We start from the raw sequence: 25,549 nt of genomic DNA, 5'->3' as shown, positions 1-25,549 counted from the left end.
ACTTTGTTGTTTTGGCAATGAAAGAAATTGTGAGTTGAATTCATATAGATGTGCATGTTATGGATAGAAGATTTGAAGAGTACATATTAACACATTATTAATGAAGTTCACCTAAAAGGAAAAAGAGAAATGGCAGAGGAATCTGGTTGCTTGAGAGAGCACCATTTTTAATTTTGGTACATTCAATGATTCTCTCATCGACACAGAAATTTTTGTCTCATTATTTTTTAATTCTTGCTTGGCTGTCATGAAATTTTTCGAACTATGCTCTTTGACTGTTTTTGCCTTTTAACTATTTTTCTATGCTATAAATTTCAATCTAACACTCTTATATTCGTTACTCTTTCCCTAATTAGTTTCAGTCACAACAGTACCCACATTATTTTATCTTCTTATTCATCAAATAAAAAATGTACACCCGCAAAATGAGAAACACAAGCAAGACGTTATTTCAAAATTATATGTGGTGACTCAAAGTGTTTTTGAATATTTTTTAGGTCTCAAGGTAGAAAAATAAACATAGCAGAAAAACTTGAATTGCTGGGTGGACCATTCTAGCTACTTGATCTACGAATATGAGAGTATATCACATTTTTTTAATGTCTTAATTTCAAAGTAAATGTAACTTTCAAGCACACTTGACAATGCATGAAATACCTTTCACATCATAAAATAGATAATCAATTCCATCAAAAACAACTCATGCAGACGTGTTTATTCTTCAGTAACTATTCCAATTTTTTAGCCCACACGCAATCAAAGTTTTACTGTTATCACTTTGCTTCTGTTTCTCACCCATTTTAAAGAGTTTTCTATTTTTTTATAGTTAATTACTTTGATTAGTTTATAATTTATTTAGACAGTATAACAGTGTTTGGTCAAAAACATTTTATTACATATTTATAGTGTTTTTTACCGTTCACAAAATTTAAGAATATTTAAATAATAATTACCTTTTTTAACCTCCGTATATAAATAAATAAACAAGTTTGGCTTTACTCTCTTAACTTGGAGAGATTAGTTTATTCTGTTTACTATTTAGGGTTAACAAAGCAAAATATAATTATAGCGCTATTTTATTTATTCCACTGATTGAAATGACTCTGATACCCTATTAAGTGGACTTTAAGTCTAACTTAACCCCATGAAATCAGCTCATGAGGTTGAGGTTTGTACCTACTTATATACAATGAAATGTTCTCATCTCTAGTCGATGTGGGATCTCCAACATATATATTCATAATTATATAATATATAGATCCGTATTCCCGTGTCCTACATTTTAGAAATTATACGTATCTTCGTGTCCGTGTCAGTGTCTGTACTACATAGGTTAGCACTAATTTTGGGTTTGAATCTACTCAACGTATTTTAATGTGTTCAATACATATCATTAAAGAAAAATTAATTTTAAAAAAATAATAATTAATTATTATATTAATTAAATTATATGCTATTTTAGATATTAAATAAATTATTGATATCTAATTTAATTTTAACTAATAAAAAATAATTTTAAAATTGGTATCTAATTATCTTTCTAGATTTTAATTATCACTTATTTAGATTATAAGGTTGGTAGTTAAAACTTTTGTATCTAGATATTAATTTAGTCAATATAGTAACTAATTATATTTTTGTCTTTAATTTTTTTTTATTTAATGATTTTTTTAGTAAGAATTTTCAAATTCCGTTTAGCATATTCTATTTCTCACAATGTTGTATTTGATTGAAAATATTTGGAAAAATGTTTGTGAATGTATTTTATCATAAATATAAAAGATAGATTAGTACGTCAATGTTTAGGTATAAAATTGAGGTAAATAATGTTTTTTTTAACAGCAATTGAAAATCACTATTTGAATGTGTGGATTAAGTAATGAAATAAAAAAAAAATATTTTATCTCACTGGAATGTTTAGTTCATATTAATTAAAATTTTATGTTGTGAGAAGCTAAAGAAAAAGTTGGTTATGCATGAAATGCTAAGATTTTTTATATTAAATCTTTTAAATTTATGTTTATTTTGTGAGACTCAAGTATACTTAAATAATTAAAGTGTCGATATGATAAAACTTACTTTATATGAATTTTCTAAAAGGTGTTAATCATGAATATTTATTTTTTTTAAAAGTCTGTATGATAAATTTATGTAAAATAAAATAAAATTAAAATTGTACATTTACAAAGAGATAATCAAGACAGCTGACAATTATTAGGGGAGGATGATGAAAAGTATTCACTTAAGTCAACATATGCTATTTTAGAAAATCCTAGTGGTGATAGTACCAACAAGATCATGTTTAGCTAGGAAATGGTGTTAATCTTAATTTCACAATCTATCCTCTTCGCAATGTTAGTGAGGAAACTCTCCAACACCTTTTTTGTGTGTAATATTGCCTCTATTGTCTGGAATAGTTGTATTGTCTGGAATAGTTGTTATAGCTGGGTGGGAGTCTAATTGGAACAACATAATAGTAAAAAATGTTATTTCCTATTTTACTTTTTCATATAACCTCATAGGAAAATAAGGAGTGGAAGAATTTGTGGATAACGATCATTTGAAGTCTTTCTCACCATAGGAATATAATTGTTTTCAAGAATGAGAGTATAGATTCTAGTGAGATATTCCGCTTGGCTCAGCTGAAAGTATGGACATGGATGAGGAGCAAAATACATGTTGTTAGATTTTCATATTTGGATTGGGTACTATGCCCTTTATAGTGCTTGAGAATTCTAAGATAAATCTAGGATATGTTTAACAATATATGTTTGAAAGTTAGGCTGCGACCTTTGTCTTTGTTAGTCTCTTTGGTTGAGTTTATCTTTTTACCATTATTCAACTCTTCCACGTTTATGGTTTTCTAGTTGGTTGTATATGTATTTATAAAAGTCGTTGTTAGTGTTAATAGGTTGGTGAAGGTTGGAAGAGTCATCCTGTCATCTGTTTTCCGTCTGCGAGTTTACCTGGCGGGTGTGGCGTCTTTGTTTTGAGTGGCTTGGAGTGTCGTTTGTTATTCACAAGGACCCTTTGGTAAACTTCCAACAATTCAGGTTGTGTTCGGCTTCTGATGTGGTTAATGACGTTTGGGGGGCGATTTGGGTTGGTGTTGTGAGTGGAATTTGGAGACATAGGAACTCGGTGACCTTCGATAGGGGTGTGGTAGATGCGCTCGAGGTATTTGCACTAGTTCAGGTAAATGTTTGGTTTTGGATTTTTGCAAAGTCCTGTTGTAATTCCTTTACGTATCCCAACTGGGTTTTGAACCCAGTGGATTGTATGAGGCTGGTTGTTTAATGATTTCTTGTGTTGCTTTGGTTGTTCCTTATTTAGTTGGAAGGTGTTCATTGGTTGGAGGTTGGTAAGGCGATAGCTATTTATGTATAAGGGTTGGACCACCCCAGAAGTGGTTCCCATTTATTTATTTTTTATTGCTGATAAAAAAAAAGGTTGGATTAACAAGTTCTATTTTTTTGCACGAAAAGACAAAATAAGTTATTTCAACTCAAATGTGGAAGCTAATTGACTAATTTAGGTGGGTGTTATTTGGATGAGGTGGGCTATAACTCATAATTATTATACTTTTTATGTATATAGATTGGAACATCACTAAAATATGTTTTTTATTTATTTATTTTATTTTGATAAAAAATGTGAAATAAGTTATTATATACGTGTCTTAAAGAATAATTCACAAAATTGTACTAAATGTAAATGGATTGTTATAATTGTTGGAGATCCCACATCGACTAGAGTTTAGAGCCTTTCATTGTATATAAGTGGGTGCAAACCTCAACCTTATGAGCCAATTTTATGGGGTTGGGTTAGACTTAAAGTCCACTTTGTAATAATAATGAAAATGTATAAAATTATTTTGTTTATAATTTCGAATAACTTATTTTTTTTTTGTTAGTTTATGATAATCCATTGTAATTGTATTATGATAAGTAGACATATGGATACAGGTTGACGAGAAATAACTGAACAAGAGTAGTATGATGGACTTTATTTTACTGTATTCCTGGAAGAGTTGTACATTATGCATATATAGGTTATACTATATTCTGAAATAATGTTTAAAATTAATATTTCTATTAACTCATATTTAATAAATTTACTTAAATATAATATTTTTATTATTATTTTTTATATATTGATATACTTAATTTATAATTGGAATAAAAATAATACGGGAGAAATAGTATAAATTACAAATTTGTATGGAGGAAAAAATGCAATTGTATTATATTCATTCTTTTCTTTAATTTAAAATATAATTTAAAGTAAAATAAGAATATAAAATATATACAAATTAGGAAATTTCCGTTATATATTATATACTAATAAAAACACAGTAGCAGATTCAAAAGTTACCATTATGGCAGTACCAATCTTCCAACATGATTTTTGAAAACACTTGAGCCTCCGACTTCTCCCTGCTCCCTGATTCCTGATTCCTGCTACTAAAAGTACATGCATGTAACAGCTTCATTGCAGAGCTAATCCCAGGTGCAATGCAAAAAAGAATAAAAACACACACACATAGCAAAGGGTAATTCAGTTTTTTTTTATGGACAAGAAAAAATAAATAAATATGAACCACTCCTAATGATTCAACCCTTATACATAACCATAACACAATAGATTCAGAATTCTTTCTAATCAATTTAATTCTTATAAACTTAAAATAACAAACACTTTAGGAAAAAAAACTCACTTAATTGAAGACATATAAGCCACAAAATCAATGTACCATTCAGAATAAGTAAAACAAACAGAATCAGATTTAGAAATCAATGTACCATTCAGAATAAGTAAAACAAACAGAATCAGATTTAGAAATTACCGATTATCAAACTTTTAATTAAGTCAAAGTGAACATTTTTAAATGGTCGATCACTCCATCTTAAAAATATGTTTATTTCTTTGCTTGCAGATTTCATATTTCAACATTTTAACACGTAGAATGGGATTGGAGTAAGTAAAATTTGATTTGGGATAATAGTTCCTAATCCAAACCCACACCCTTTTGTGGGCTGAACAAAAAATAGCATCAGGCCTAACATTATTGAATACGACCTGATTTGTTGTTCCCATAAAGTCCACACTGTTCCCACCTAAGTAATCCCTTGCTAAACTTGGTTGTCTTTCTTATCTAGTTGATTAAGTTCAAAGAGATTCAAAGTTAAGAATATGTTTATGATTTAAGATTTAAAGGAACACTTTTGTCTTCTCAAACAGACCTTACAAAGGGGATTTTTTCTTAAGTTAAGAAACTTCTCTTATTTTCTTCTTGACCAATTCTGGAAGGTTGTTGTTGTAATAATCTGGATATTTTTTAGATAAAACATGCTATTAAATATAAAAGTGTTGGATGATTAAATAGAATAGATAGATACCTTAACCATATATACAATCATTTTGTACTAGTACCCAAAATACTTTTCATTTATATATAATTATTTTTTTTATATAAAAAAATTGTGTTCTCTATATGAAAGTTTGGATACACTAAATACTCTGATGGAGTATATCTTTTTGTTTAGGAAGATTAGTAATTATGTTGTTGTTGTTATAATGTTTCTGTAATCTAGTAGCAGTAATAGTTCATTGATTGTATGCCAATTATTCTTCTCTTTATTCATATCCAGATGCAATTTATTTCATAAAATTTAGAATTCAAATTTTGAAATAATAATTCAAGAAAAATAGGAATGTATTATCAATTTTTATGGATAAGCTTAAGAGAAGTTAGTAATTATAAATAATGTTATTAATAATGTGTTTGAAACTAGTAAACAAGAACATACACTAGGAATATACCCTAATTTTTTTATCCATTGTGTGAGTGTAAAACTTTGTTTTATCATTTTCTTTATAGCAATAGAGTTTTTCATTTAACAATGATCTCAATTTAAATAAAAACTAAATAATTAAAGATTTTTTTTAATATATATTACTTGAATATGAATAAAGATTAAACTATCACTACACCATGTTGTACCTTAGACAATGACTAAAAAATGTTTTTTGAAGTAGGAAAAGTGTTGTCTTAGCTTTAGACAACACTTTGACAACGCTTTTTCAAGCGTGTAATATGCAGACGTAAACTTAGGTTTGGACAACTTTTTTTTGTACTTGTCTTATATAGGTAGGATAGGCAACGTTTTTTTTGAAAAAAATTTAGGCAATGCATTTTCAGTGTTGTCTATTGTTTAGGCAACATTGTTTGTAAAATGTTATTATTGGTAAAAGCAACAATTATTTACATGTTCTCTGTCCTTTTTAGCACGCATACTTACATGTTATTTGTTTTTTAGGTAACGCATTTTCAGTGTTGCATATTGATAGAATAGACAATACATTTCCAATGTTGCATATTGGTAGAATAGACAATTTTTTTTTCGTAATGTTACACAATGTTTAATTATATGTTGTCTATCTTTTTAGACAACATTTATTTACATGTTGTCTATATTTTTAGGCAATAATTTTAAACTAATTTAAAATGTAACACATTTAGACCAAATTTATAATTTCACATTTTGATTATTCATTTATTTAAATTTGATAATATTTATAAATCATATTATACATTTATTTTATAATATTTAAATGACATTTATATTTCAAATTTTCAAAGTTAAAATGTATATCAAAATAAGTTGTAACATTACAACTAATTAGAATTAGACAAAGGACTAAAGGACTGATAAATGATAAAAAGTTATACATAATTAGTCTCTGAGTGGGTTTTAGTTTTTAAAATTTTAAAATCCAAAATTAGATTTTTTTTATTTATTTCTAAAACGTTGTTGCGAAATGAAGATTTATAAAAATAAGCCATTTTTTCCATTTAATCTAACTTCATTATTAAATAATACAATATAAAAAAAATTGACGTATAAAAATAATTATAAAAAAAAAATCTTTCATAATTATTAGTCTAAAGGATGTATTGTGTGTTCCTATTTCTAATACATTATTGTATCTTTATTATATTAAAATAAACTAATTTAATCCATTCTTCAAATAGTTGTTAACTTAATATTGTTTTCCAATTGGGCTTAAACCAAGTGGGTTTTCTTCTAAACTAAAAGTAGAGTTTGTTAGCTCCATGACTTTAATAAACCTTTTAAAGATCATTGTATTCATATTATGTTGGTCCCTCTACTCTCTCCTTGTCTTTCATTCACCATCTAACACACTTAAAGTCACCAACTAAACACCATATTCTAGTGTTGGAATTATTTCTTATGTCCTTTAGACCATCCCATATATATTTTTTTTCCTTTTATGTCTATGTCATGTAAAACATAGATGTTAAGATAACTATCTTCTTATTGATCTCTCATTAAGTTCCTTCAAACCTCTTTCGTTGTCAAAAGTTTTCTCTAAAGTGACTAATTCCTTACCCAAATTCATGGTAGTCCTTAACAAATCATAATATTAGTTAAATCATGGTAGCCCCTGTGATATGTTGCTTATTTTGTTAAATCATCATGTTTAAGCCCTTAAATCATTATTACCTCTCCTTAAATTATTAGTTATGCATGTGATTTAAAATCTTCTTTCGTCTCATTTTATACCACCATCTTTATTCCCCTTAATGGTCAAGCACACCTTCTTCATCATAGTCTCTTTCACATTGTTTTTCTACACTTATAAGGGTTTCTTCCTACACTCTCGTACCTCTAAAAATTTCTAATTATCTTTTGACATTTATTATTAAATAATTTTTTTTTAATTTTTGAATGTAGGATATAGAGACTCCTAGATAATAAAACCTGAAATTTAAAATTTGATATTTTTTTATTCTTATTATACAATCCAAAATACAAATTTGCATTCTGAATTATAAAATCCAAAATAGATAATTTTGATATTTTCAAAAGTATGGGGTGCAGAAAGAAATCATAGGGGTGCAAGAATAAATCCTCTTGAAGGCCTGTGTTTTCACTTTGTGTAGCAACCGAAGGACTCATACCATATTGGGCAATGGCCAATTATAGGGTTATTTTTTAGGAAGATTCTTCCAACACCATACCAATTTGAACATGTACTCTATTATCTTTTAAATTTTTTAAAATTACCTTCCATTCCTAATTTAAAAATTTGGAATTTATAAAATATAATTCAAAAATCAATATCTTATTGTGGAAAAATAAATCTGAAATATAAAAATATATTTCAGAAAAAAAAATCCAAAACACAAAATTTGGAAATACATTTTGGAAAAAAGTTCCAAAATTTAAAAATGTGTTCCAGAAATACAAATCCAGAAATCTATTACAGAAGAAAAAAAGGCTCTCGAAGCATTTTTATTTTATCTGCACCCTTTTTTTTTAACAAAAAAGGTTTAGCTTTCTAGAGGCAAAATAAAAGAATTACAAAGAAAGAAAAGAAAACTAGGTTTAGAATGTGTTTGCGTTTCTAAAATGCGATCCAAAAAAGCTCCTATCTGCACCCTCCTTTCATTAAAGATTATTTTCGTGATTTCTTAGGGATATTTTCGTCATTTCATTGGAAAATTGGGTATAGGTTAAAATTCATATGGTGCAAGAAGAATTTGCCTATTTTTGGTTCCATGAGATAGATGAACAATCCCTAAAAATATTTGATAATTGCACGCCCTGTATGTGCAAGTCTTTGCCAATTCCGAGGTTCTCCTTTGTACCCAACTACGTAGTGTTTTTCTCTGCATCGTTGCTTTCATATTACCAAAATTGTGACCTAAGTGAACCCTAGATACCGAATTTTACCCTCCTCTTTTCATTCTTGCAAAGGAACTACACTACCCTATTCCCAGATATTATATTTGGCTTCCATCTTTTCCCACAGAATAAACACTTCTGCAACTTCCTTTTCTTTCCAGCAAAACAATTCCTTATCTTCTTATTTTCCAACCAATCTCCACTTATAAAAACATTTTCTATTCCACTATATGTTTCAACCAATTTCTCCACAACTATCTGTATGAAAGAAAAATAAGAAAAAAACATAAATTAATTTCTCCATAAACTAAAATTAATTTAAATTAGCTTATACGTAAACTAATTTGCAATAGTTATGTCATATAACATATTTAATTTTTTAACTTGTGTATTAACTAATTTTAATTTATAAAAAATATATATTTGTTTTGTAAAATAAAGTTTTTCCAAATAAGTCTGGCAATTTTATACTATTTTATTTGAGTTCAAATTTTAATTAATTATATTGAATAACACAGATCAACGATATTTAATAATATATTATATAAGTCGATTTTATAAGATTTAGTTAAATTTAATAATTTTTTAATATTCCACCATAATAAACATATATAAGTATCGAATAGATGTATTATAAATTCTACTTAGAGATAAAGATAGATTAAATTAGATTTAAAATTTACTTGTAATAAATTTATATTATTTATATATTTGAAATGGAAAATTCATGAATTTCTTTTTTCTAACTTGTAAAAGGGTTGATTAGCAATGTGCTCAAATAATAATAATAATTATACATAATATTATGTATATATATATAATTAATTAAAGTAATGTATAGTTGAGAGAGAGAGAAAGAAAAAAGTGAGGATTGGCAACAGGTGTAATCCACTGTGAAAGAATAAGAATGATGTATTCAAGTGATTACGACTTTGCGCGTACGTTACGAAGTTCCCAAGATACCGAAATTGGGTATTTGTTTAGTGTAGCACGTGATCTTCTACTTTTTACCGGGCCCATAGGCTTTGGGCTTCAAAGGAAAAACACCAAGTCCACACTACCTCACTTTTATTTGATTCTTTTCGCCTTTTTTTTTCAATAAAAAAACAGCAAAAAGAACCTTAAAAAGGTCAAGCCCCAACCTTCAAGAACGAAATGCTGTGTACCCTACAATAAGGTGACACAATTGGGTATGAGTTCCTTATTGCTTAATTAAAATAACAAACTTATGTGTAAATTATTTTGGGGAGACAAGTACTTTTATTTTTTATTTTTTATTGAAACAGATGTTTTAAGGCATCCAAATTTATTTAAGAAATTGATCTCTTCTAACAAATATTTTAAGAATGTTTCAATAATATATTTTTGTTTAAATTTAAAAATACTTGTATAATACAGATGTGGGCATGTGTGTATATTATTAGGAACTTAATAAGATTAATACATTTGGTGTACGCAATTATCACAAGATATTGATGAAATGTAAACAATAATGGTGATTTCTTGATCTTAAATCTCATCAATTACCATCCCTTAATCATCGCCCCTCAATTATGTATGCCCCCTATGTTGTCGAGTGTCTTTATCAACTGAAAACCAGGTATGATAACAAGGATGAAGCAGTGAATATCAATAATGAAGATGTTTGCAAATAATTATATTGCCAATAGAAAATAGAAAAGAAAAAAAAAACATGCTCATTATGATTTTTTTTTTCCAATCACACTATAGGGAATGGTTTTGTTAAGAAAGACAAATTCACTTCAATCATTCATTTTTTTTAAGTAGGAATGAAAAGATTTTTAATATATACACGTACTTACATAAAAACGAAATTCAATCCCTGTTGGAGAATATTGAAAGAATCTCTCTACTAAGTGTTCATATTGGCGGACAAATATGAAAGCAAAATGATTAAGAATGGATAATAAAAAGTTTAGGTGAATCACAATTCACTTATAATGATTTAGGGGAAGTTCCATGAATACGTAAACGATGTTTTCATGTTAGAAGTAGAACTTGAATTTGTGTCTTTGTGAAATATTAGGTTTGAAAATAACTTTTCTTCTAAAATTCTTGTTTCAACATTTTCTACCAATTAATGAACTATAAATTTGAATGGGTCTTACTTTCATTTAATGAATTCACTCTCTTAAACTACAGTTCACACCCTGCAAAATATATAATTTCTAATAAATTTCAGTCAAAATAAGAGTGTTAGAAAAAAATACAAGAGAGAAAGGAGTTTGCATTCTTATTGACTCTTAATCTTTAGGAGCTAAATAGACTTTTTATTATCATTTTAAACATATTCGTGTGCACATACATTCTGTTGGATTTGAAGATCACAACACCATGTGATATATGCTTCATTGTGCATGAGGAAAATAAACCATATGATTTTATGAGCTAAACTTACATACACATCTTATGAGTCTTGCTTTTCTTTTTCTATTTTTTTTGTTGATTTCTTTTTCCTCAAGCTTCTCCACTTATTTGTAATCTTAATTTTTCTCTAAATTTCGGATGTAAAATTCTCAATTTTATAAAAACCAAATTCTATTAATTAAGAGGTACAGTGTATAGAACATTTTTGGTGAAGTTGGTATTGTTATTGGTTTTACACTTAGAACTTGAGTTTGGCATTATTAAATTAAATAATATTAGTGTTACCATGTAAATTGAACTTCATATTTGTTATTTGATGCATTTTAAATTTGATGGAATAATTGAATTGGGTAGTTTATAATTGAAATTAATTATGAAAAGATTACGCGAGTGAGATTCCACTCAATTGATTTTATCCAGAGAACCATGATTCCTTTTAAACTTTTGTTCCAGTCAAGAAAATTCCGATGCAATTACGGATTGGATAAATTTAGTCATTGGATTTCAACCCAAGAGCAATTAGAGAAATTTTTCTAAAAGGATTTTATTGTGCTTATTGAATATAATATATTCTAATTAATATTCTTAAATTTAGTTATATAAGTTGAAAAAATTATAGTTGTTAAGGTATGTGTTATCCACATCAATATTTTGACTTTATATGGTAATTTTAATTGAAAGAAAAATTTGTAGTGTTCATTTATTTTATTCTAAATTGTGCATGGATATGCATGAAATATGTTAAGAAGTAGTGTTTCAGTTTTAGTGATTTTGAATAGTTAATCCCTTGCTTGATAGAGGAAGAAGTTGTGTGTTTTGCCGGTTTGAGGAGACGTTCACTTAAAGTGAACCTAAGGAGGAGTAACGACTATTTGTTAGCGAGAGTCAAGAGGATAGAGATAATCTATAAAGGAGTTTTTATGCTTTTGTGAGTTTGTGGTGTTATTTGTAAAGTGCTTTTTAAAAGCCTTGTTATCCTGGTGGTTGTTTATGTTTTTTTTATGTGAGTTATGTATATTATATCCCCCTTGGCTTATGTCAAGCGTGAATTTATTTGGTTGTCTTGGGTTTTTGGTATAATACTCTTCGACTATAGCAAGTTCTTTTTATTGGGTGCTTGGAGCAGGTAGGGGTGTGAGGTTTTAATTCTTTATATTTTTTTGTTTTGTATAAGGGTTGATTCACCCCTTAAGTGATCCACATTTATTTATTTTTTCTTGCTGATAAAAAAAAACAAGGGATGATATATATTGATCAAATTTATGGTTGGAAATATTAATAAACCTACAAATGCAACAATGAGACATGTTTCACTTATTGTAGCTTAAGATGTCTAGTGATGAAAAGTTGAGGGAGCGTTCTCACATCATTGTAAGTCATTTTAGGTTAAAGTTATTAATGCAATAAACTCATGAAATGGAAGTCTTTATGTGTATGCAAAATGTTTAGAACGAGTCAAGTGTTAGTTTGTACTAGAACATGCTTAATATAAGTATTATGAAATACATCAAGTACAAAAGGAGATACCAAGTGATTCTAATATTGCAGCCAATAAGGAAAAGAGACCTAGAAATAAATATGATTCAATATGTTGATGACACTTTATTCATTTACGAAGAAAAGATGTAAAAATATTATAGTTGAAAGCAGTCTTAAGGTGTTTTGAAATTTCATTCGATCTCAAAGTTAATTGTTGAAGATGGTTGCTGCCCCTTCAAGATTGTGTTTGATGAAGACTTATATGTACATTTCATTTGTATTTTGCTTTGCTTTAAGTGTGTCTTAGGTAGTGCTTAGAGGTTGTCTAAGAGTGGGCTTTTTGCTGAGTAACTCACCTTATAACCACTGGCCATGTGATAAGAACAAGCATAAGTTTTCTTAAACTGTTTTTCACATGTTCTACAAAAAACACGTTTACTGCATAAAAATAAATCTGTTCTTTCCTAAATAAACAGATTCATTTTTACACTGATGCCTTGGCTAAGTCTTGTGAAAATTAGGTTTTGTGCATCAGGTATTTTGACTAAGTCTTCTTCTTTTCAAAACGACTGTGTTTTAAATAGTTAAACTTTCTCTGTTTTCGTTTTGAAAAATAAATCTGTTCATCTGTAAATGAATAGATTCTTTTTGTCTCTGGTGTCATGACAAGCTTAAACATTTTCAGTTTTATCTCTGCACCAGAATGGTTGACTAAGTCACCTCTCTTAACAAATTCTCTAACTGCTTTTTGAAAATAAATCTGTTCATTTTATTTTCAATCGGTTCATTTTATAACAGCTTTAACTATTTTTCAAAAATCTGTTATAAGTTGGTTTTCTATAAAATGCAAACTTGTTTCTGAGTTTAATATCAATTCAACAGTTCATACATTTGCAAAAACGAGTTTTACAGCAGAGAATCAAAAGTTTACAAAGGATTAGCATTTGTTCTTCAAAGATTTCAAAAATCACAAAGTGCTTGTTCTTGGTTTGGTTCCAAAAGCTTGGTGTGAGGTGCAGCTACTGTTCTAGCAATCTTGCCTACTGGTTTAAGGCAGATCTGTGTATCCTCAATCAGGTGTAGTCGTTTCACTTCTTATTTCTTGTAATAGGATTGGTTGAACACTCTTCTTGATAGGTGTTCTTGAAGAGTGGGTGTGTGAGTGCTGAAATAGGTTTTTTCAGCAAGAGTACCTAAGTTCTTGTAGGTTTCAAGAACAGTGGGAATTGTACTTGATTGTACTGTGTTTTAGTGATTTCCACCTGTTGTTGGTGAAGACTGGATGTAGCTCAGTTGAGTGAACCAGTATAACTGCTTGTGTTCATTCTCTCTCACTCACTGCAATTTCGTTTCTGCATAATTGATAAAACAGCAAAGAAATAAATCTGTTCAATTGAAAATAAATCTGTTCTTTCTGGGCACTGTGCACATTGTTCTTAATTTCTGGAAAAACTGTCTGGTTTCAATAAGAACACTGATAATCTGTTAAAGGCTAATAAAACAGGTTGTATGTGATAGATTGTCTCACAAATTGTCAAGCCCTTAACTGAACCTAAATCACATTAAGTGGAAGTAAGGTTTGCTGTTTTCTGTGTTTCACTGTTTTTCAATATGATATCTGTGTGTGTGCATCTGGAAAATCTATCTGCATAATCTTGTGATTAACCTTGCTGTATTAAAAGCTTTTCAAACAAAAACAGTGCTGAAATAAATCTGTTCATTTTTACATAAATCGATTTATTTTCTGTAAAACTGTGTTAAACACTGTTTCTGCGAGAAAGTTTTAAAAGGTCAATTCACCCCCCCTCTTGAACTTTGGCACTATTAAACCCAACAAATTTCTTTTTTGAATAAATTGGGGGGAATTGTGGTGAATAGTTCTTGATTAGATAATTAAGCTCCCATTTTGAATTGTGCAATAATGTCAATTCCTTTCACATGTCTATGCATTCCAATCGGGAGAAATATAACAAAAAAATAGATTTTATGATACAATTAGACAAAAAATAGAAAACAAATTAACATGTTGGAAAGTTAATCTAACCTTTGTAGGGTAGGGTTTGTCTAATTAAGTCAATAATCACCAATCTTCCACTATTTTTCCTATCTTTCTTCAAAGCACAAAAAATGGTCGTGAAAGAAATTACAAAAATTCAAAGATAATTCTTATGGGGATGAGAAATATAGGAAAAAATAGTTTGGGTGAAATGGACAATAATTTGTATGCATAAGGAATTTGGTGGATTAGACATAAAAGACAAAAAAATAAATAATAATGAGACATTAATTGCAAAATTGAAATGGAGGTATGCAAGTGAAAATAATTGTCTTTGGAAGAGTATTTTAGGATCTAAATATGGTGATTGGAGAGAGATAAACAAAAATGTCAATTTTAAACATGAATTGGGGATGGTGGAAGGACCTGAAGAAAATATGTGAAATTGGATATGAGCAAAAATGGTTTGATAATAATTATTTTGTGGTTATATAAAAGGAAACAACAATAAAGCTCTGACGTGATAAATGGAATGATGAAAAAACTATGACTAAAAAATATCCTATGGATATATAATAATACTAACCTCTCGATGGAAAAAATTTCAAAAATGGGAAAATGGAATAATAAGGTATAGGAATGGAGTTTTGAGTGGAGAAAAGAATGATTTGAGTGAAAATTAGTATGATGAACTTATGCAATCTCTAATGCAAAAAATCTCATGTGGAGATTGAACCTAAATAGTATTGCAACACATAGGAGAATAGAAGTACAAAACAGGTTATACGTCTTAGGTAAAACTCAGGAAGAATCAATCCAACATCTATTCTTAAATTATAAGGTGTCTAACTTGATCTTGAAATTATATAATAAATAAATTAATTTGACATTTATTTTGTATATCACACAATATTAAAATATTTGCAAACATTCAATTAAAGATTTGGGTATTGATTAAAAATAATTCTAAATTGCAAACTTTTCATACTCTGTGTGATGTATATATCTCAGTCCTGCACTATAAGCATACAAAAGTAATTGATAATTAAACAGTTATTTCAAACCTGTTGGGATAATGAGACAATGTGATGTAGTTGATTTTTTGTGATGTTGAATATTCTATTAGTGTAGTTTTTGGAACTCTTGGTTTTATATCCAATGCTTAATGATAAATTGTAAAATTAATAAGATCAATTTCAATAAGGAAAAGAGTCATATGGTTATACTTTTAAAAGTTAAGGGACTTTGATTGAATCTTAAAATAATTATATTGATTAAAAGAATTACATTTGTGTACATTTAAAATTGAAACTAAACAAAATAAATAAGGAATATATTTAAAAAGATAGGTAAACCTATTTTTCAATTAATTTTTTTTCCATTTTAACGTATCTTAGGGGTGCTTTATTTTCTTTCAATTCTAATAATGAGGCATGCCATTAATGAAGGTTTGAAGTGATACGAATAATATGAAATTTTATAGAGATTTATTTTTGTAAAGGAATAAGATATATCGTTAATGTTTCTTAAGATGCATGAATAGACGGAAGATTCCCGTTGAAAATAAGGAACCGAAGCTGTTGAAATAAATAAAATAAAAAACTTTAGAAAAATTATATTATGTCTCCTTAAAGTTAAAAATAAAAGATTGTGTAAGAAAGCACAATATTCATATATAAAAAAATACATTCACTAGTTATTTTTAAAAGCAATATATATATATATATATATATATATATTTTCTTGTGTTGTCATAAATAAATAATTATCAGAGCCGTAACAAATGTAAAGTAATTTTGCATACTAAAGAATGTTTGTCTCTTAAATATAATTAATAAAAAACTAATCTTAAAATCTATTAACGTGTCATGTTGGTGAAGACACACAATAATTCAAGTTGATTCTTTCTCACTTAAAGGAATATGTTTATTTCATCATCACGTGACAATCCATGTCTCACAACCTCCATTTTTATATGACAAAGTTAGGATTGAGAAAAAAATTCAATATTTGTTGATCTATAATTAATATTAAATAAATATTTTTAATAAAAAAAAGAGTAATGATTAATTAGGTATTTTAATATCTGTTTATTAATGAAACGGATATGAATATCATAATACCTAACCTGCAATACTCGCAATCCATTATTAATTATTTTTTCTTGGATGCTTTAAAAACAAAATAAGTGATTAAAACAAAGTTATTTAGACAAAATATTAATTATTTAAAAATTTATTTTACATATATATATATACACATATATATTATTTAAACTTATAAAACTAAAATGACTTTAATTTTTTTAAACTTATACTTTGCTGTACCGTTTACTTAGATTTATTTGTTTAAAAAAAAAAATTATTTACTATTTTATTATACACTTTAATTTGGATTATATTTTAAAATTAATTTTTATCTGAATTTATATTTAAAAAAAATTAAATTATTTATTTCAAATTAAAAATTTAAAAAATATCTGCAAATATAAATTAATCTATTGATATATTTCTTTTTGAAAATATATGATAAGTAAGAAAATGGATAATGAAACAAATTGTTTTACAGGGACAGATATAAATGACTACTATCGTAGCTGCCAAACCAACCGTTTATATCCACGCAAATTTTAAAGTAGTTACGCTTTCCAAATTATTTTCAACGAAAATTCACTTTCACTCTATAAACTTTATAACTTTATTAGTTTCCTTATTTCCTCATTTCACGAAGTTATCATTATTACTTAAGTACAATTACCATAACCTTGGTAATAATCATTAAGATAGTTTTATTAACTTCCATTAATTTTAACATTATTATAAAGTTTTGTCATCTCACTTGGACGAATACATCAAAATCATCAATCATGTCATCCTGTCAAATCGTATAACATGAAAAGAAAATTACAAATCAAAACCAAATCCATATCCATGCAGAAACAAACAACCCTCTTAAAAAAATCAAATCTAAATTTCGAGAGGCTAAACCTATTTTAAAAACAAAAATCTAAACTAATTAGAGGAGGTAAAACATAAGTAAAATCCTACTTATTTACAATCACATCTATTGCATTTTCTAGTGTGCTTCAAAAAATAATTTCTTTTAAGTGCACTTCAACCATCTATTCATTAACTCTAAGGAAGAGGTGGACTTTAAGAAGAAGAAAAAGGAAGAAGCCTGAATTATCGTAATAAAATTCACTAAAAGAATCGTCAAATAAAAATTAAATTTAAATAATTGATTGTTAATTAGATATCAATTTAAAAATTATTTATCAATAATAAAAAAAATATTAATAATTTTTTTTAGTCTTTAAAATAATATCTAATTTAATTAATATAATAACTAATTATTTATTACATTCAAACCACAACCTTTTAAAATTAAGGATATTTGCATCTATAATAGCTAGAAGCTCCACATAGAAAGAGTTTATGATCCCAAAGTAGATCGACAAAATCTAAAATAATTTATAAATTTCTTCTTAACTATCATATTATTCACAAATTTCAATAAATTATCTTCATAAATTAACTCTAAAATCTCTCAATCCAAGCAATCTCACAAATCTACTTCATCTTCGCCCCAATTCAAAAACAACCTAAGTGCACTTCAATCATCTATTAATTAATTCCAAGGAACAAGTAAACTAAAAGACACCCTAATATCATAAAAATGCATTCATTCCACTAACTTTTAAAATCAAGGATGTTTGTGTGTTCAATGGATAGAAACTCGGCATTCAAAGAGTTTATGTCCCAAAGTAGGCACAAAAATCCCCATTGTACTCTCAATGACTACTTCACAATATATCTCCATGCTCTGAACAACCTCGAACAACATCACTTATATAAAATGTATGTCACTAACCAATTAATTTAAAATATTCTCATATCTTTTTTTTGATGTTATTCGAATATCAAAATATTTTAAAATAACAAAATCAATAACATTGTTATTCGTATATTTATTAAAATAATTATCTATTTTTTTTACATACCATTAAATTTTATTATAAGATCACTTTGAAAGTTGAATTTTTAGCTTAAATATTTCTTAGAGCATTAAGATTATATTCTTGTTAAATGGTATTTTTCAATAGAGTATTGTGAAAATAATTAAAAGTATTAATCTAAATGACAATTATGAAAAGTTTCAATGAAGAATGATATGTTAGACTTTAACGTGATTAAGTTTTTCGGTATTAAGACTCGTAGTGGTAAAGTTCTTCGTCTTCTTCCTATTATATGGGAATTTCCTTCACCAGGCTGGGTTAAAATTAATACTGCTGGGGCTGCTAGGGGTATCCTGGTCTTGCTACTTGTGGAGGTATTTTTCGTGGGAGTATGGGAGAATTTATTGGTGTTTTTTCAGCGTTTCTTGAAGTTCAGACTGCTTTGGTTGCTGAGTTTTATGGAGTTATACATGCTATGGAGGAAGCTCAAAAAATGGGACTTACTAATGTATGGCTTGAATGTGATTCTGCCTTGGTTTGTGCTGCGTTTACTGCTAGGACTAATGTTCCGTGGATGTTTCGGAATCGATGGAATTCTTGTCTTAATTTTTGTGGGACAATCAGGTTTAGGGTTACTCATATTTTTCGTGAAGGGAATGTGTGTACTGATAAGTTGGCTAATTTAGGATTTATTCACACAGAATCATTTCATTGGTATAATAGACTCCCAGCTAGTCTGTTCTTAGAATTCTTTATGAATAAGTATAATCTATCTATGTATCGTTTTTGTTAACATATGAGTTTTGGTCTAGTCCCCCATATTTTTGTATTTTCTTTCTTTTTTTCTTTTTTTTTAATAATATTTTTTTTCATGTGATGGCAGATGATTGTTGTTACTTGAGGTGTCAGCCTAACTGAGATGTCAAGTGCATAGTAATACCTAACATGAAAACTTTTCATAAAAAAAAATGACAATTATGAAAATTTATCTTTTATGTAAAGTAATCCGTTTATAAAGGATTGATAAAGTTATATTTTATCAACTTTATCTGGTTACACTTTTTTTTCTTTTTAATATTTTGGTGTTATTATTATTATGATATATGAATTTATTTATGTGTCAAGAATATTTGCCACTTCAAGTTTAATAGTTTACGAAATTAAACTTTTACTTAATTTGACATAATATTATTTTGTGAGAGAAAGTAAATTTTCAACAACTTGTATGCCAGTTGTGTCAGTGAGTACAAAAAAATTAAAATAAAAGTTGCCACCTTTAGGAAGACTTATGCGAAAGAAAAATTAAAAACTAAAAATGGGATATGATATGAAAGCATAATTTTAGTTTAAAAAAACCAAACTTTATATTTGCCAACATAATTTATTCGAAAGTTATAAACAAAATTGAAATAAAATAAATTAAATTCAACCGAACTATCTATATAATTAATCTTTCCAAAGTCTACCCATTTCAACCATTTACATATAAAATTGCACTTATGAACGAAAGCTATCCTTTGTTAAGAAAAAGAAAAACACACACACACAAGAAATGTTTTAGAATTAGAGCAATAGCATAAATATAGTGAATAGTAATAATATATATGAATTATAAATTAACAAATTGTACATATATTAAAGGATCAGTATGTACTAATGCTAAATATCCTTTCCCACCCAAAAAATAATAATATTAATAAGAAAAAAACCTAATTAAGAACACTGATAGCACTTGAACAGTAGCCCAACCATGGAAGAACCGATCCGAATCCAATCACGTGACTTGCCCCCTGAAGCTAAACACCATTATCACATCACACCAACAATTCTCCGTAACTTACGATATATCTATATATGAAGCACAGTATAAGTATATAATATGTACACATTCACTTGTTCTTTTCTTCATTTTCATAACAACACCACACTATTATTATCAACCTCGAATCTCATTCCGTCCACCATATTCGAGGCCACCCCATCATGGAAGCTATTTTCTTCCATCTCCATGTCCCATAGAAACCCGTACCCATCATCACATTTGGGACTTATTTGAGTAATGCTGCTAGAGTTTGCATTTGTTTCCCTTGAAAAGTGAAGGAGACCCATGAAAGAGTTGTTGTTTTGGGTTGTGATTGAGGAAGAGAAATGGGGAAGTTGGTTGTACCCAATGGTTTGGTTTGTTGGAGATGACGAAGCCAAAGTTAGGGATGGAACTGTGCTCTCATACATGAGTTGTGAGTTGAGTTTGGCACTGTTGTCTGCTTTGCCTTTGTGAAACACTCTACACAAAACCCAGTCCTCCTGCAATCAACAACAATTTTGACCTAATTACCAAATACACATGTCAACCCAAAACACACGCTTAAAGAACCTTTATCATCACACCAAAATTACGCGCCAAAGATAACCATCTATTAACGAATATATTCTCTATTCTATCCTATCCATTCCAATCTAATTCAATCACATCTCTCCCTAAACACACCTAATCACACCTTTTTAACTCTTAATTCATCTTAGCCTGCTAAATCAAACTATACTACAACCATATTCTTAGCTTTATGTGCCATAATCTCAATCAAAACTGTCATTTTATATTAATTAACATTCATTGGAGAGGTGAAATGAAAATAAACCTTAGGGGGCATATGTGGCGTCTCCAAACGAAACTCGTGCATGATCCAACCCGTTTTGATGCCATTTGGGGCCCTGTTCCTGTAGAACACCAAAGTCTTCCTCATCCCTACAACCTCACGCGTGGAGGGGTCAAACACCGTCCGATCCTTTCCCGTGGCTTTCCAATACCCAGATGTTGTTGCGCGATTGGTCCGGTAGCCGGTTGCGTATTTGCGGTCACGAAAGCTGAAGAAGTACCATTCGTTTGCGTTAAGCTTAGCCACCTCTGTAGAGCACGCATGCATGAACACATGATGGGTCAGTTTTTGGTAGCAAATGGACAAAGCATGACTAAGGTAGGTATATATATATATATATATATATATATATATATATATATATATATATAATAGGATCAAAATGCATAGGTTCATAGATAGATATTGTACAATTGATTATCTTCAAGAAATATGATTATTATTATCACCATAATAATTAGGTCTTGTGTGTAATCACCATCACATGTCACCCAGCATAAATGACATACAATGTTCAATCCAATCAGATAAACATTACCTAAACACGTAGTTTTTGTTTGTTTAATTACCATGTATATGTAATTGCGTAGCCTATGAGCTTTCTCACACTACTTTTTACCTTCTTTTTACCCCCTTTTTACTTCACATATGAATTTGTGGACTATGTGATTACGTCAAAACAACAACCACCACTCCTCTTCTTTCCTTTTAATTTATTCACTCAACATATATTATCTACTATTCATCATACCACTTATTTTATTTTATAATTATATATATGTATATTCATAAGAGTCTTCACAAGAGACAAGATCGCTTGAATAGTAAGTAATCATCTCCAAGAAAAGTGAAGTGAAGTGAAGTGATCAGATATATGAATTCAATGTTTTAGAATTTTCTTATTAAATCAATTAGTTTGTCAATCTGTACACTCAAAATGTTTCCTCCCTCATAAACCACTAATATATCACTTAAAATGTTTAGAATCTAACTCTTTTTGTTTAACTTTTTTAAAAAAATAAAAATAAATAATTTTTTTTAATTCAATAATTGAATTAATTTAACGAATATATAGAAAGCTTCGTTTGCTTTTATTATGAAATACAAACAATTTATTTTTTATTAACAGCAAGAAGAGATTTTAGGAGGTAAACAATTATTTTTCTCAAAAAAAGATATTCCAAACATTATATATATGTATAATTCAAGAACATGCATGAATTAGACCAATGGATCCATGTAGAGGGCATCAGTTAGTTGCATTAATTGGCTGCAAGCAGAGGTTTATAATGACTAATATTTTCTTATTTCTTAAGAAACATGAGATTGGAACACATGATCGGGTGAAAGAAGAGAGAACCAAACACACAATATGTTAAATAGATATATAGAACCAAACATCAATAGTAAAATAGTACGTGATTGATAAATAATATGATTTCCTTAATTGTAAGTGCAACTTTTTATGTTATAAAAACGGTGGATTATTGTGCTTATTCAAGAATCATAGTGTGCTTTAATTACTATAACATAAAAGAAGTACTGAATGAATATTAGTAGTTATGTTTATCTAATCGACGGACTCATGATGAGCAAGAAGCCAAAACATCTGCATATGAAACAAATAATACTGGTGTGGTGCATGTGCATTTGTGTATTTATAGACATTCATGCAGAGCAGCGAACAATGTTTGGTCTCAACGGTTTTGCTACTGGTGGTGTAACTAACCATGCAATAGAGACGATATTTGCACATGAGAAGAACCCTCATGTATAGATATAGGCCATGCAAGTAAATCACATTTGTTTTGATACCAAAAACAGATTTCCCAATATAATCGATGGACAAAAAAAAAGGTAGAGTACTAATTGTACTTATACTTCAAAAAGGTATATTCATTCACCTTCGTGTAAAAAGTATAAAAAAGACAATAATAATAGTTAACTGAGTGATGAAAAACAGCACTTATTGTACTTTGGAAGAATGAATTAACCGTGGAAAGAGAATTTTTTTGGTGAAAATGTTTTGACTGATGAAGAAAGAAAATGATAGGAAATGGCTTGTAAGGGAATAAATAGGATTAAAGAAAAAGGAATATAGAATCTGCACAGCAGGCTGACAAAAGTCTTTGTTATGATCTTCATATAGATTTATTTGCGATATAAAAATTGAACGTGTTTGTGACGCGCTTACAGCAAAAAACAACTATGTACAAACTTCAAAAGGACAAAAGCAATTATAAAGGCACACATAGTCATATGTTTGTCAAGAAAAAGATGATTTCACACCTCCCCTTGGGTATATACAGTTCATAGCAACCAAGTGATGCGAAAAGAAAAGTAATAATTTTAAAAAATTGTGAAAATCAAGTTCATGATGCATTTTAATACAGAAATATAAAGAACAGAAGTTATGATTTATATATATATTGACAGAGACAAATATTTATCGAGTTGTCGCTGCCTTAATCATTGAAGAACTGAATAAACTATTACTCGAATAACATAACTGTAACACATCCTCCTCAAACTCTTATCCATTCAGTTTTCTGGTATTCTCAGTTTTCCCTCTTCTCGAGGCAAAGATCTGCTGCTTTGTTATTACTATATACTCCAGACACGCTCCTCTATCAATTATGTTAATTTCTTGAATTGTTTTGATATCATATATGTAGTTGTTAACAAAAAAAAAAGAAGCTTTGAACGGATTTTTTTAAGTCAGAACTGAAGCTAGAAACACCATGTTTATGAGCAAGGTGAACTATAGCCTCTCGTAAGTGAATGTGAAGTAAACATAGTGATGATTCTACTAATACAATCACAAAAGACGAGGAAATTAATTAAGAAAGATATTGTAAAATGAAAGAAGCCATGCATGTAGAAGAAAACCATGATTTCTCAATATGTAAATTAACAAGATCATATATACCTGGAAGTTGCCATGGCTCGCATATGTGCAGGTCAATTTCCATCAAGGTACCCTTCAGAACTTCCTCATTTGTGACCTTTTTGTAAAGGTAATGAAGGACCAACTCCTCATCACTCGGATAGAAGCGAAAACCTGGGGGAAGTGAAGCACCAATGTCTCTAAGACCCATGAATTTGGTAGTTTTTTTTTTTAAGTGAATGATGAAGACAGAGCAAAGTGTGCAAAAGCCAGAGAGAGAGAGAAAGAGGGAAATCGTTTTTTTTTTATCAGGAAGAAAGAGGGAAATCTAATATAGATATTTTTGAAATTTAGATGAAAAGGGGTTTGTGGATATATATGGTAGAGGTGGATATAGAAATGTGAAAAATCATGAAAATAATTGAAGCTTAAATCGAGAGGTTACTCCCTTTGGATATTTGAAATATTAAGGTATTATGGCAGAAAGGTTGGTATGGCGTATATATATATATAGTTAGGATGATAAGAGACTTTGCCATATAAAATTTCTTTACTACACTATTCAGGCACGAACATGCTTGTGTAACTGGTGGGAAATATAGTAAGAAGTTTCAAGAAATACCAAAGTTACAAGAAAGCATCTAATAACTAATAAGAGTGGAATGATTGATTTATTTTCTGCAACAAATGCGGAAAAAAAGAAAAGAAAAGAGAAAGACCCTATGTAAAATTATTAGAGAAACCTTCCAAAGTACCCCTTTTGTTTGCATTATTAACCTTTTTATTTGATTTTTTTTCCCATTCTATATCTTCCGCGAGAAGAAAGAAGAAAACGTGTTTTTATGTACTTTCAAGAAAATAAACCAATACATTTATTTTGTTTTTTTTAATTAGCTTAAAATTTACATAAAGTCGGATCAATAATTAATCTACTTTCATGTTTAACTTTAACGACGAGAATGAATTTGTTGTTCTACCGTATTTTTGTATCTATCCATCCCATGACATGGCTATTCTGATAATCATTTTCAATTACTTTTCCTTAATGACGTTCATGGATCAACTTTGGTTGCATATCGTTAAAGAAGTTTGGGCCAGAAATGTGAAGCAAGGAGATCTGATTGGTAATAAGTCCAACACTTTTCCTGTTTTGTGTATCTTGAATTGATTAACCAATGGTGTACTAAATATATTTTATTAGAGTGCATTGAACCAGGGAAATTACTTGTGGATCATCCCAAAATCACGTTTTTCGTTTTTTTGCTTCCAGTACTTTTGCGTGGCACTCTTTTTGCATGTAGAATCTTTCTCCACGGCGCCCATTAAAAAAATCTCTGCTCCACTTGGCAAAGGACAAGGTGGCTCTATCTATTTAGGTTAAGAAAGACATAAAAAATCACACAGCATGCTATGAATCAAGATCGACAACAGTGGAAGCATTTGATCAGGCGCTTGAACAGTGTAGATAGAAGA

General features: G+C 28.7%; 1 protein-coding gene across 1 annotated transcript; it reads right to left on the bottom strand.

Moving 5' to 3' along the window:
* Positions 1-20,115: 20,115 nt before the first annotated feature.
* LOC137829971 (protein CUP-SHAPED COTYLEDON 3-like) lies at positions 20,116-24,557 on the bottom strand. The gene is made up of 3 exons (XM_068637026.1): positions 24,119-24,557; positions 21,172-21,437; positions 20,116-20,836 (listed from the first exon to the last, which is right to left on the bottom strand). Exons 1-3 carry the CDS (start codon positions 24,285-24,287, stop codon positions 20,444-20,446), a joined length of 828 nt encoding a protein of 275 aa, XP_068493127.1. The 5' UTR covers positions 24,288-24,557; the 3' UTR covers positions 20,116-20,443.
* Between the last annotated feature and the right edge of the window lie 992 nt (positions 24,558-25,549).

This window comes from Phaseolus vulgaris, chromosome 7, assembly GCF_000499845.2.
Source record: "Phaseolus vulgaris cultivar G19833 chromosome 7, P. vulgaris v2.0, whole genome shotgun sequence".
NCBI lineage: Eukaryota > Viridiplantae > Streptophyta > Magnoliopsida > Fabales > Fabaceae > Phaseolus > Phaseolus vulgaris.
The sequence above is the reverse complement of the archived record's forward strand: the minus strand, read 5'-3'. Positions and strand labels throughout refer to the sequence as shown.